Source organism: Talaromyces atroroseus (assembly GCF_001907595.1).
Source record: "Talaromyces atroroseus strain IBT 11181 chromosome Unknown scaffold_1, whole genome shotgun sequence".
Taxonomy (NCBI): domain Eukaryota; kingdom Fungi; phylum Ascomycota; class Eurotiomycetes; order Eurotiales; family Trichocomaceae; genus Talaromyces; species Talaromyces atroroseus.
Genome location: NW_017971433.1, coordinates 1885442 through 1899155, shown reverse-complemented (window position 1 = coordinate 1899155; position 13714 = coordinate 1885442). Strand labels below are relative to the sequence as shown.

General features: G+C 48.8%; 6 protein-coding genes across 6 annotated transcripts; 2 read left to right on the top strand and 4 right to left on the bottom strand.

The window, feature by feature from the left end:
• Positions 1-701: 701 nt before the first annotated feature.
• On the bottom strand, positions 702-1515 carry UA08_01747 (hypothetical protein; the record flags this gene model as incomplete). Its single annotated transcript, XM_020261445.1, has 2 exons — positions 702-1106; positions 1171-1515. 2 exons carry the CDS (start codon positions 1513-1515, stop codon positions 702-704), a joined length of 750 nt encoding a protein of 249 aa, XP_020123008.1.
• An 840-nt stretch (positions 1516-2355) lies between these two features.
• On the top strand, positions 2356-3303 carry UA08_01746 (hypothetical protein; the record flags this gene model as incomplete). The annotated part of the gene is made up of 4 exons (XM_020261444.1): positions 2356-2524; positions 2603-2850; positions 2928-3021; positions 3092-3303. 4 exons carry the CDS (start codon positions 2356-2358, stop codon positions 3301-3303), a joined length of 723 nt encoding a protein of 240 aa, XP_020123009.1.
• A 463-nt stretch (positions 3304-3766) lies between these two features.
• On the bottom strand, positions 3767-4722 carry UA08_01745 (hypothetical protein; the record flags this gene model as incomplete). Its single annotated transcript, XM_020261443.1, has 2 exons — positions 3767-4545; positions 4707-4722. 2 exons carry the CDS (start codon positions 4720-4722, stop codon positions 3767-3769), a joined length of 795 nt encoding a protein of 264 aa, XP_020123006.1.
• Positions 4723-6154: 1432 nt separating this feature from the next.
• On the bottom strand, positions 6155-9185 carry UA08_01744 (hypothetical protein; the record flags this gene model as incomplete). The annotated part of the gene is made up of 2 exons (XM_020261442.1): positions 6155-6203; positions 6247-9185. 2 exons carry the CDS (start codon positions 9183-9185, stop codon positions 6155-6157), a joined length of 2988 nt encoding a protein of 995 aa, XP_020123007.1.
• A 653-nt stretch (positions 9186-9838) lies between these two features.
• UA08_01743 (hypothetical protein) lies at positions 9839-12136 on the bottom strand (the record flags this gene model as incomplete). The annotated part of the gene is made up of 3 exons (XM_020261441.1): positions 9839-10320; positions 10398-11836; positions 11925-12136. 3 exons carry the CDS (start codon positions 12134-12136, stop codon positions 9839-9841), a joined length of 2133 nt encoding a protein of 710 aa, XP_020123012.1.
• A 694-nt stretch (positions 12137-12830) lies between these two features.
• Positions 12831-13606, top strand: UA08_01742 (putative peroxiredoxin pmp20; the record flags this gene model as incomplete). The annotated part of the gene is made up of 5 exons (XM_020261440.1): positions 12831-12880; positions 12962-13074; positions 13139-13302; positions 13366-13512; positions 13571-13606. 5 exons carry the CDS (start codon positions 12831-12833, stop codon positions 13604-13606), a joined length of 510 nt encoding a protein of 169 aa, XP_020123013.1.
• Between the last annotated feature and the right edge of the window lie 108 nt (positions 13607-13714).

Genomic DNA, 13714 nt, shown 5'->3' with positions numbered 1-13714 from the left:
AGCAAGGAAGAGGTGTTAAGTTGTTGTGAGTGAGAAGAAAGAAGAAGGAGCGCGGTCGGCAATGGCAAAGAGGGGGGGGGGGGGGGGGGGCAGTTACCGCATTCGGGCTTAGGGTGGAAGCAGCTAGAATTGATGATGGATCCACCAACAACAACAACGACGAGCGAGGGCTGGCATTTTATGCTGCATCCAGTATACATTTCTAGACTATTCTCTGCAGGAGCACGGCATCTATCACGGAACACACTCGAGACGTCTATTGCTTGACGACGCGCTCTCCGGTTTCACATCGGCTCACGCCTTTCGTTATTCGGGCCTAGAGACCTAGTCGAGACCGAAATTGCGAACGGAGTAACTTTATTTCATATAGACTAAGTGCGCGCTGGATAGTATGCGCTAATCTACCTGGATGCGTTACAGCATGTCAATGCCGAGTCATCTCGTCGGACGTACGGTCATGCTGACTTTTCTGCCAAACACCTAGCGAGTGCTGGATCGCCAAACCTGGCGGCGAGTCAATTCCGGACACGCAGTCTGACTTGTCATCATGTATTCAGCGGTAGTCAGAGTCATATGTGTGGTCTGAGACCAATAGTCACAAGAGGATGACTCTTCTCGCGCCAGGGACGATGTAGTCTTCGTACTACTGGCGGGAGCCATACAGTCCTTGGTAATCATAAATGCAGTCGAAAACAAAGGCATCAAGCCGCACTGTCCGACCATGCATAGTCTCGCGAAAGCTTATCCTCGACTGTCTCTCTAATGAACGCCTCTAATGTATTTGTTCCATCCATCGCGATGTCCCCGCCTTTGCTTGCAACTTTCGCTTCCCGGCAACTTGTGATGGCATGCTCATAGACCTGTTCCCAGGTTTCGAAATCAAAGGCACCTTGGCTCTCGTTTAAGAGAAGATGCCCCTTTGACGAAAATGCAAGCACATGTAGTGACTTGGCTTGGGCGCAGTCGTCTAGAGAAGGTTCACGGATAATCTCGTTTGAAGCGTTGACAGCCAGGATGGTCGCGGCATAGGTCATTGACAACGGTATAGCAGCTGATAAGAGGGAGAGGAGGGCAGCGTGGAGGAGGGCAGGGAGTGCAGGGAGGTACTGTTATAACAACACCATGATCATTAACATGAGAATCAACATGGGGAAATGGACGTGGACTCACAGATTCGCCTCTGCCAACCTTCGCGTCGCCAGAACTCCCAAGCATAAGGAGAGTAACGACGACCCCGCGTCGTGCAAAACTCTTTTCTCGGCCCAGGATAATTTTCCCCAGAAGAGTCTTCAATATGCCCTCCACGTATCTCTCTCCAACCGCGCTTTGGGCGGATGCGGGCTTCACCAAGACCTCCACAGTGGCCTCCTCTGGTTTCTGGGCATCGCGACGGCCAGGAAGTTCAACCGGGCCATTGACGGAGCCTAGAATCTGAAATCCGGTTGCCGGGCAATTGTATCGGGCTGAGCCATCTGAGCGACTCAGAGACGATACGGTTGCAGTAGGCTCGATCATTGGGAAAGCTGATCGCTCGGACACGACTCTATGTATGCGAATGGAGCCTGGACGTAAGAAGAGATAGGCGTGGGCTGGCTAGTACGCGGAATGAAAGCCGTTCAAATGATTTTCCCGCCATTTGCAACTTTTGAAGCGCCGGAAGTGAAAGAGCCGCGGAGCCGGAAAAACAATGCGCCGGACGGTTGTCATGGGGTCCCCGCGACAGCGTCAGTCAGGCTGGGCTACGTAGTTAGTTAGCCTGCAGTTTGGCATGAGATTGCATAGATCTATCATCTGGCTCGAGATCTAGCTGGGTGTGAATTCAGAGCGCGGCATCGACTCTCGATACACGACTGCTGATCGTCCTAGATACAAAGGATCTGCGTCTGACGGTCACGTCAAGAGCCAAGACCGAATGGAGTCTGGAGAAACAAGAAAGCGAGAAAAAGGACATCATCGTCGAGCGCCATAGCGAAAGAGGAAAGAGATTCCTTGACCTCGTTTGCTTGAGTAGAGTTAAGCATTCAGGCCAATGACATAAGCTCGCGGTCTGACGTCACCGGCTCGCATTCTCTCTCGCCTTCGTCCAGCCTGGAATTCGAGTTGGTGGAACCATCAAAATCATGAAGTTGCGCTGGCGGTGGGCGAGTCTCTCTGACTCTGCAAAGCGTCCCCATCCTGCTTGCTACGGCCCATTTAGACTGCTCAAAGTCTCGAGTTGCTGTTGAATGCCCTGGCGGATCACACAAACCGACTGCTCAGTTCACCGAAAGTACCACCGTTCACGACACCTACTTCTTTTGAAAGGCACGAAGCAGACTCGGTCAAGAAAAGACACCGCACACGCCTATCTTGGAAATGGCTGTTATCTGGGGCTTGGACCTGCACGAGATGCAGTGGTCTAAATTCAGGTCATCATACATGTTCAACAACGTGTACCACCTGCGGAGATGCAAGATGATTGTGTACCAGCTCGCCATGATCCTTTGTGTGTGCTCCGAGTCAGTAGGCACAGCAGCTCTGTCAGGTTAGTCTTTGACTCTGTCTTGTCAGGCATATCCATGGTTCTAATTGCCTTTTTTTTTAATATATATATAATCTTCAGATTACGTGGACCAGCAAGAATTTATCGAGAATTTGAACAATCTGGCCGCAGTGTATAATGACGACTTCGTGGGGATCGCTTCGTATAATATCTTCGTCGGAATTGCTGTTGCCACTATTTTCGGTGCAGCCTTCTTTTTCGACCTCTTCTGGCCAGAGCGCCACGAAAGTCGCTCCGTCCGCCTGGCGTGGAAGATTTGTGCAGTGGCCATCACTGTCATGTGCTTTGCAGATGCTATTGCTTTGACCGTATGATGCTGCCCGTTTTCTCTCCCTTCGCGAACCAAGATGTCTTTTGATACTGACCAGAAGACTCGACGACACAGGTCATTGTTGCTACCAGACATGCTTATGTTTCGGGAGTCGATGGAAGCGAGGCCACCCGCCTCCTGGAGGCATCGACAAAGAAGCCAAATCTCTGTAAGTGGACTCCACTGCTCCATAATATAAAAATAATATAAAAAGAGTCTTTGCTTATTGGCCTTTCAAGACTATCGACATAATCCGAAGGCTATTGCAGCGGTGGTTCTTCTGTGGCCGGGCATGATTGCTACAATCGGCAGTTGTTATTTGCTGATAACGTCACAAATCCACGACGATGCGCATGGTCCTTTCTCTCGGTCCGGTCAAGAGCAACAAACGACCGCACGAGCAAATGAAGCAGAGGCTCAGCTAAATGCCGAAAAGCCTGAAGAAGTCTAAATCAAGAGGATAGACCTGGAGTCGGTTATGACAGACAACTTTTGTCTGAACACCTACCTTTTTCTTCTTTTCAACGTTCTCTGCCCTTTCGTGACGTATGCTAAGGGACTCTGGAAAAGAACAATTGACTTTGTATTAGTACCTTATTTTATCATATATCTATTTCGGTTCACGGCATGCGGTTGGAGCTGGTGTCTCTCTGGATATACATACGCCTGATACCCCGTTTTAGAATCGGTATGCATGGGTTTTATTCTCTCACGCTGCGAAGTTCTTCCTCATTCAATCATCCAATCTCGTGCCTTATAGAATATACTACGGTCTCAAGATTCAAAAAATATGAATACATGTGTGAAAGTCTAGATCTATTAGAACTACCTAGGTATCCGCGTTTCATTCGTGATCCTCCAGTCAGGTAGAGTGAAATAACTATTATCTTGCCATCGACCTTTAAACAAACATCTCATGCGCCGTTGGCCTGCTCGATTTTGGCTGCCGTTAACGGGGACGACACCCATCTGATCAGCCGACAGATGGCGACGGAGGTATCCTGTTTCCTGGGAATATCATGACCACCAGGATGTTCGTAGATCTTACGCGCGTCAGGATGGCTGATCTCATGCAGTTGGTGACCTGCAAGGTTTCTCGGGTCGTTGACTCCGACGATATGCACCGTAGGGATATTGATTCGATACGGACCACTGACCATCTTCACAAGTTCTTCCCGGGGCAGGTCCGTCACATGCGCGAGGTCGTTCTGCCACCGATTCGAGCCCTGCGCAAGAATTGCAGAGCTGTCAGCCCGCTTCGCCAGTGACTTGATCCCAGCAGCATCGATATCCCATAACTCCGGAGCAATGGTAAAGCCGAATTCGCCTTCCAACTGTTTGAGCGAGGGACCACCGCAGATGAAAATGGCGAATTTGAACGGCGGCGGATCGTTGGGAGTCTCTTTGAAGTGATCCAACAATAAGCTCGATCCCAGAGTGCAGCCCTGCGAGAACATGATCACTCCATCGTATGGCCCATTCTGTTTAACGTGCTGCTTGAGCCAATCCCGCGGTTTCCACAGGTCGTCCAATCCAGCCCCCGATCGCCACCAGCAGTAGTATGGCGGATCGTAAAAGAGATCTACACCGGGTCCTGGCGGCGAGCTTATGCGCCCGTCGACAAACTCGAATTCGAAGGTATCTCCACTGCCATCCTCGGCCAGCTGTTTTTGCAGGACATGACGGAAAGTCGCTATTTCCCCGTTCGAGAACAGCAATCAGCAAAACCAAGCTGCCAACAAGGCGGAAGGGAGGAGGGGAATTGGGGGGAGGGGGGGAACTTGTTGGTTTACTTGCCTGTCTGCGAGCTAAAGATTGCGGCGCTTGTCCCGGATCCGTGAAGCCCGAGAATACGGAATTTTCTCCCCATATTGTGTGCAGTCAATAAACACTTCCTATCAAGAAATGCAGGCGAGCTATTTAGGTACGAGAAAAAGACAGAAAATATAATCTGCCCCAAGTCCCAGGACAACTTGGCCGATAAGATTTCCCCCTCCTCCTGTCAGATTCAAGATTGCTTACTGTACTGTAAGGGAGGATGGGGGCCGTGACACAACGTTGAACGCCGAGACCATCAAGGCCGACGCAATAACTATAGCTCCAACATGGCATATTCGCATCTTCTGATTTTCCCCCCCATTCTCTCTCTCTTTTGTTCTTTGCGGCACCATTTAGTTTGTACAGTTTCGTTGCATGCTTCTTTCAAATGGACATCATCTCGAAGCGAGCTGCATGTCCGATCCTTGGAAACCCTCGAGTCGGACATGGAGTAAATCCAATATTACGCCAGGTATGCCGATAACGAATAATTAAATACGCCGCCAGCTTGTAGTTAGTTAATTAGTAACTACTTAGCTAACTACAAATGCCAGCCTACTCTTATCGACTATCCTCAGGCTTAATCCTAGCCCTAGTTCCACACAACCACAACAGGACTGGCTTTTTCACCTTGTTCGCCACATTCTGCTTCGTTGAATTGATTGTGCACCATTGAGATGACCTCAATCTTGATATTCATAGGCATGCACGTCAAGACTGAGGAATGCAGATAGCCTGGAGATAGGGCAAGCCTGATTAGGTAGGTGGTTAGGGCTAGCCGGGCCTTCTTGGGTGACCCGACCTTCCACCCTCAATTTAAAACAACGTCTTCTCTTCAGATCATGCGCAGAAAGTTAAAAAAAAAAAGATGATATCTCTCAGAGGCCAAATGGGAATTGACTTTTCTTTGTAGTTCCCGAACATTCCACACAATGTCAATTTTAATAAGCTTACTAGCAGTGATCACGCTCTGGAATGTATGACGCCAGACCTTTCCCTTCTCTCCTGTCCGACATTCCAAGAATTTACCTAGGTAGGAGGTGGCTATGCAAACTATTCTTTTTTTCTTTTCGACGGATCAGGAAAGGAAAATGGTACAACAAATTTGTGCTATAACTAATTGTGTGTCTTGACTGGGTGGTTTGGGTGATGAAGTACGGAGAGCTGTCAGATGTCCAAGGAAGGAAAGAGACGAGAAAAAAAAAGATATTAACAATGTTTTCCGTGTTTGCTATATTTAATGGCTTCTTCATACTTCAGTGTATTTATATTTGCCTATATTTATATGCTAAAGAGACTCGGATTAAGTTTACTCAATGCCAAAAGAAAAGCGCCAGTGTCCTTCCTCCAACCCCCTAACTATAGCCGATCAGAATTAGAAAAGGTAGTTATAATATTTAATCCAAAATTTTTTGTTACAACAATAAAGACAGACCCATGTGTATACCATTAGTATCATCATACCCTTCATCATAATCATGGCATTATGCTTGAGGTTGCCGCATTGCATTTTCATTGACCACGGCTGCACAGCTGTACGAAGCATTTGTATTACTACCTCGAATCACTCGCGTACCCTGTGTCAGTGCTTTCGACACTTTTCCGTCGACCATCATCCTCATTCCTTTTGTGGACAAACGCCCCTTTAGAGTGCTTTTGTTCCTCTTTGATTAATTTGCGTATACTTGACTGGATAGCCAGTCCCTGGTCATGGGTTGCTCCTAACAGATCGATTCCGACATCCTTGCAGATTGAAATGCATTCGGCTTCGACCGTATCGACCATTGTAGTGGTAAGTCCGTAGAAGGCCGGATTGTATGCATTTCGCGCCCAGTACATCAGATCTCCGGCTATACGGCTGTACTGAGGGGTGGGCTCCGAAGTGCTGTTTGAACGTACACGTCTGGGGTTGCTTATGGTTTGTGCTGCGGAAGGCGACGATGGGCGAGATGGGTTATCCTTGAGTAGCGAAGGTGGCGCTGACTTGGTCGTGGATACTGAGAAGTCGGATGATGGTGAAGAGGCGGAGGAAGAGGATAGAAGATCGCCATAAGCTACGACGGTATGAAGCAAGTGGTATACCGCCGCAAAGCTGACGAGGGTTAGTTCGATGGGATCAAGCGGAAGCTGGTTGAGCCAATTGATGGCCTTTCGGATGGTTAGATGTGACGGGAAAGACGTGTCATTTGTAGTTCGCGCTTTTATGATGGCTGCAATCATTGCACAGCGAACAGCGATTGCAATCTCCTCGCGCACAGCCATGGGCAATGATGAATCAAGGAAATTTGAGACCTGCGACTTTTGGTGCTTCTTCGATGGCAGCGCAGTGAGGACCGATTTGATGTCGTAAAGTCGATTCTGTTCAAATAAGACGGCCCTGATAGCCGCTGCCCTAGTATGTGCAGCAGATAGGCGAGGAGCAACTTTCAAGGCAAGATCGATTTGTCTCTGAAGACTTTTCTTGACGTTGTTCCCGCCAGACCCGACATCAAATGAATGAAGTAGAGCATTTTGCAGTAGGTGGCTTGACCACCAGGCTGCAATGCTGTCTACGAATGTTTGAACCGCTGGATCGTCGGCTACGACGTCGAGAAGTGCCTCGTCCTCGTCAAGCCCTTCCTGGGTTGGCCGACTCCAGGTAAGATTCACAGCGCGTTGAACAATAGGGTCAAGTAAAACATCGTTACACTCAAGCTCGATGAGCGCAGCTAAATTGCTTGGAAGAGCATCTGGATGATTTTTCGGCAAGCGCCGATTCAGGTTTCGCGCTATATTCCACTGATAAGTTGCAACAACACGGCCCACATTATTGGCAACTTTGGAAATGAAAGAGCCTGGCTCGCCAACTCGCCAAAGCAAAATGCGGCAGTGAAGCGCTTTCAGCATGATTCTTCCTGGATTGCGCGGTAGAGTACCTGATGCGAAGATGGTAAGGGTGAGGCGTGATTTACTGACTTCAGCATCCCCACCTGCTAATTGAGCATCGATTGCAATATCCCAAGTTTTGATCCGACCCTTTTCGTCCTCCTCGGTGGTTCCAGTAATCCGGGAATACATTCTTCGACCCAGTAGGCAGCAGGCACTGTATTCAACCCATCTGCAGGTGACAGCGAACCACTCCAGAAAAAAACGATGCCGAGGTACACCAAGCCTTTGCATACTTGTTAACCAGGCTTGTCTTTTTATTTCTGCTGGCGTCATCTTGACTCCTGCTGCTGAGACCTTTTGTGTGTCATCCTGGGATTTCGGACGAGCGTAAAATAAGTAGAGAAAGACGAAAAAGGCACTGCCTACAACAAGACAGGCAGTCAGGAATACGTTCAATATGGCTCTAACTTGCCATGCACGCCATAGACCTGAGTTTTCTCCCCAGAATAGGAATGATGTCCGCATCGTTGTAAAGTGAGTGGCTATAAAGTCACCGAGTATATTCGTTGGGACGGCCAGCAGTCCCTTTTCGGTGGACTCGGAATCTTCGTTTGTCGTGATAGTCTGCACAACCATCAAGCCTGCAAGAGTTCCGAGGAAGAGCTTACTTCCAGGAGTCATACCTCTGCGCACATGCTCATTATGTTGTTGGGGCTTTGGATCGTCTTTGATGTAAGACTCAGCGAAGGCACCTTGCGTGGGTGCCTTGGCTCGCATTCTTTTGATATAATCTGGAACTTTAATCAAGCCTTCAGGCGGATGACTGGAGCCTGATTCCTTTTGTGAGTGCGTCAAATCCTCCGTATGTGAGAAGACACTTGGTGGTGACTCCAAGCTGTCGATCGTCCCCGAATAGCTGTCCGGCGATGAGGCGGATCCAACAGAAGTGGATGCCGATTGTTCTATCATCACAGCCTTGTCAAGGTCACGCAATCTTATTTTCAGGGCCCTGTTCTCTTCTTCCAGACGAGTATTTCTTAGCTCCAAATGACGGATATACTCTGTTGCTTTGGAAAGAATGGACGCCTTGTTTAGCTTGTTTCCCGTTAAAATATCGTCATCATGCGCCGAAGTCCCCCCATTGTTCTCTCTAGTTAACACGCGCAAACTGGGAACACTGTCTCTGAGCTCTGTAATTTTGTCATTGAGATTAGCTCGATAGCGCTTCTCAATGACGTTGTGCGAACGTTTCTTTGATGTAGGCTTGGCCTCTGGAGGTGAATCATCATCGGCTCCAACAGAACCAGCATCGTCCTCGCTCGAGGTCTTCCGCTTCCGACCTGACAGGTTGTTTGCAACTGGCTTTTTAGCGCCCCCGTTTTTGCGCCGAGCCCAAGAGGCCGGAATGGGGCCTTCTGGTGGTGATATAAGATTAGCCCCTAAGGGCAAGGAGCTCGGAGCAAAGTCGATCTTGTCAATGGTCGGTAGACTGAGTCTTGGACTCTGGTCCGATGAGTCGATGTCACTTTTTGATATGGTATTGGAGCCTGTGTCATCCCAGTCCCACTGCATCCATTGTGACCAGTCCTGATCTTGAGAATTGCTGGAGACCCCAAGAGGTGAAACGGTCTCTAAGGATTCTTCCATCGGGGGCGATTGCAAATGGTGATTGCCATTGATTGAGAACAATGGTCCGGAGGTGTCTCCCAACAGAACAATCAAATCGGATATATTATTCAATATAGCAGTTAAGCGGTATTCATGCCGATTGAGCGGACAACCCTGGTTTCTGCTTGATCACTGAAGTCTCAAACAGAACGAAGCATGGAGTAACTTCGGTTACGATACTTGAAGGGACTGTGTTGGATGTAGTCCTCCTTTCGCCGTCGCAGTAAAGTGGTGTAATTGGTCCTTCAAGGCGGTTGGAAACAGCCACTAGCTCGAGGGAAACGTGACTGCCTGGAGAACCAGTTTCTGATTGGTCCTATGTCTTTGCAAGATTTGGATTAAGGATGGTTGTTCAGTGGAATCGATGGTGAACTGCAAGTCTGGGAGTCCCGTTCCTCATCGTATGACCACGGCTCTTCCGCTACCCGAAAGCCGCAAAGGAAACGTGAAACGGTATTACCGCGAGCTGCCCACTGAGAAGCCAGCATTTCTCGGGACTGGAGGGTGTTTTCAATACGATACAATACGCATACACTCTCCAATCACATGACTGTATTATCATTTACTATGAAGAATTGCCCTGCATAATCATAACTCATTCATCGACATAACATCCACATATGCAAATTAAATTATGGAGCGATGCTCGGAGGGATAAGGGCATACGTTCTGGCATCCTGAGGAGCCCAAGACCACATTCCTGTGCCCCCGGACGAGAAAAAATCAAGTTGCGACCCTAGAGCCATTGTCAAGTCTCCTGTACTATCCCATAGTTGCATGAATTCTCTTGGAGCCTCGCCGTCGTAGTCCAGAACATTGTTGGAAATACCCCCGGCCGTTGTTGTCACCATAGGCTGGGGCTGCGGCGGCAATGACGAGGATTGTATTGCTGAGGTTGCTTTACGGACTGATTTCCAGGTTTGTTGAGGCAGCGACTTCTCTACAAGGTCCAACAGTTGCCGTAAGAAAATATGTGCACGTCGGGCAGTGGTATGATTAGCACTCATTTGGCCTATCATTCGCATTCCCTCTTCCAGATGCAGTAGTGCTTCTTTGTCGTCTCGAAATTCGGGGTCGACCACGTGTGAAGCAATGATAAGAATAGCATTGAACACTAACGAATTTTTTAAAGGCATGTTAGCGCGCTTCAAAATATAGAGCATGGATCAAATGGACAGATAGATGCCTTACAGTAATAAAGATTAAACCAACTAGGACCAGTAGCTGACTTGGTTTGGTCATGTCGACGGCTCACCAACTGTATAGTTTCCTCTGCGCTACGAACACAGATGTGTCTGCTATTCTGCATCATATTGGCACGAAGGCCGTCTGACGATGGAACGAGTCGCTCGCCTCGAGAAAGGAGACCGAGCGACGTGACCACCGAGTGTCGATGAATTAGAATTCGAGTCATGTTTGCTCGCATGGCAAATATCAACCTCTTGTCATCCTGGACGGATTCATGTTCAACACCAATGAGGACAGGAGGAACTTGGGCGTACCAAGCTTCGAACATTTCGTCTAACTCCACGATCTTTTCCAATGGGGGGTCCACGAGCGCTGCAGCAGATTCCATGATCTTATATAATTGCACGCACTGTATTGAAAAAGACATCATGGATAAAGTAGGTGTAGAGGGATACAACAGTTGAGACGGCTGTATACGTTCATCGTCCAGGTCCTCAGGGAGTGGGGTGGAAAATGTACTCGACGCTGTGGCCACTGGATGCCCATAAATAGTACTTGACAGCTGATCAGTCGCGTAACAGGCATACCACAAACGCTTTCGAACCTCCTTTGTAATGCAGTCTAAATGTTTCGGCGGCGGGCGGTGAAGTTCGAGGCCCTGGGCTATCCGGATAGCCAACCCAAGAATTGTCCAGCTTTCATCTGGAAAATTTGAACTCTGGAGATAGCGGGCTCCTAGTAAGAGGACCTGGACCTTTTCAATCGACCAGTCGAAAAATAAAGTCGGCCCAACAAGCGCCATGGCGCGGTCGTAGTATTTGCGGGTTTGAACGGTTGACGTCTCAAGACCATTACGCCTATGTGCTGATGAAATGGCGCAGATCATATTGATGATAGCTAGTATATAGGGGCTCTCATGCCGGCGAGAACGATCCATCATCAAGACATGCTCAAATTGTGGGAAAATTGTAGGCAGGTGGAAGATCGGTGTTAAAACATGATGATAATCGAAATATCGCTGAATGAGGTCTCGCGCATCAGGGGGCAGATCATAGAGTTTGGCATCAGGCATTTCTCGAGACGGATCACGCGGTGATGAGAAAAGTTGAGTGGACGACTGGACCTTATCGGGGGAATCAGGGTTCATCGCATTGAGAATCAGTTGCGTAAATGGAACCGCGCCATCTCCACCTAGGAAAAGTGAGGGCGTAGCTGCTGTGATAACGGCCGGACCACGGTGTGAAGGAAGAGACGTGCGTGTATTGCTATGCGACAGCGAACTGGACGATTGTCCGTCTTGCAGAGTGGGTGCAGGCAGCGGGGCGGGCGCAGCGTTGGTCGCTGCTCTATAGTTCGTTTCGTAATTATAATGATCTTGGTGCTCTTTCAGCTCCGCCTCGTACCGTTTGACCTTGTTCTCAAGCGACCGAATGTAACTTAGACTGTAGAGTCAGCAAAGCTTCCGTAGAATGACGATCACACAGCTCCTCAAGGAAAGGGAAAATATGATAAGATAACGAATTAACTGACTCGTATGTGGCGACCGACTGCCCGGAAACAGCTTTGGAGGGGTCATTTTTTGGCACAATGTGCTCGCATTTAGTTTTGCGCAGCCGACAGTTGGCGCATGCAATTGGAACACGGCGACGTCGCTTGGGTTGTTTCGAAACATCTTCTGGCGCTGTCGCAGGGTTTACAGCGGGCGTTTCCTGTGAAGAGGCCCGCACATTGTGGTCTTCCATGAATATTGGTCGAGGTAGCACAGGCCGGAAGACAATGCGTCTGTATGCCAAGGACGGAGGAAAGATATCAGGCGGCGGAGATGGAGATCGTTCGCATCAGCTGTCTGGAACGAGGCATAGGGAACCAGATCTTTTCTGCGGACGTGGACGGCAATGTGCACGGTCAGAGATGTCACTCGCTGCGTGCCAATGATAGCTGAATAAGAATAAGGCGTGAACTAATGAGAGGAAAGTCCGGGGGAAAATGGCAGGCTGAGCCTCTGAGGCTTGGCGGTCCTTTTACAGCTTAGCGCCCGTCAGCTGCATGGCTCGCGGCTAGCGTCTTGGCATGCACGTGCTTTGCGCGGCTTGGGTACCGGTGTTTGCATGGTTTGTTCAACTGTCTGATCGTTTGCTTTTCTCCGCTAATGACGGAGGGTATTTTGTACGTACTATGCAATCTATCATCGGACGTATGGCTGTAGGGCCATTTCTTGTGCTACGGCTGACGATGCATTTAACGCTGCATGTAACATTGTAAACAAAGACGTGCTCCAGTCTAGTCCTGATTGAGCAAGCTCCCCGCATGCCCCGCCTTCGTAGTCAAAAGTCCGTCACTTACGACAACAACAACAACAACAGTGTCAAAAAGTCATCTTTGCTACCCACGATATCAGTTTTATCAGGTCGACGTCAAACAAAGATAAACGTCAAGATGACTACCCTCAAAGCTGGCGATAGCTTCCCCGGTGACGTTACCTTCTCGTGAGTCTCCTCTGCGCCCAATGGCCGCACTTTTGATTTGGATATGTTCCAAAGACCGTCCTGACCCAATCGTTTTGGCAGTTACATTCCATACACCGAGGAGTCTGGTGACATTACTGCGTGCGGTATCCCGGTTTCCTACAATGCCTCCAAAGAGTGGGCAGACAAAAAGGTTGTGCTCTTCTCTGTGCCGGGTGAGTAAAGGAGATGATTGCGATTGACCACGGTTCACATATCTGACTTATGCTCTGTGAAAAGGCGCTTTTACCCCGACTTGCTCCGTAAGCCACTTGCCTGGATACATTCAAAATCGCACGCAGCTCAAAGAAAAAGGAGTCGACATCGTTGCTGTTATAGCCTTCAACGATCCTTTTGTCATGAGTGCTTGGGGAAAGGCCAATAAGATCACGGATGACTCTATTGTATGATAACTCTCTGACATGAAGCTGCACACATGTGTGTGTGTGTGTGCTAATCGATTGTAGCTCTTCTTGTCGGACCCTGATGCCAAATTCTCCAAGAGTATTGGCTGGGCCGACGCTGCTTCTGGTCGCACCGGCCGATATGCCTTGGTTATCGACCACGGAAAAGTTACGTATGCTGACATCGAGACCGAGAGAGGTTCTCTCAAGGTACGTGGTCTCTGTGGTATTCGTACATATAGTATATGCCACTAACTCATGCCTCAAGAAATCTGGTGCCGACGCTGTTCTTGCATCTCTTTGAATATCTTCAGCGGATATGAATCATGCCGAGTGACAAACCCGTACATGGCCCAATAAATTTGAATTAGAATAATTCTTCAATATAAAAAAAAACTTACCATAATACCTC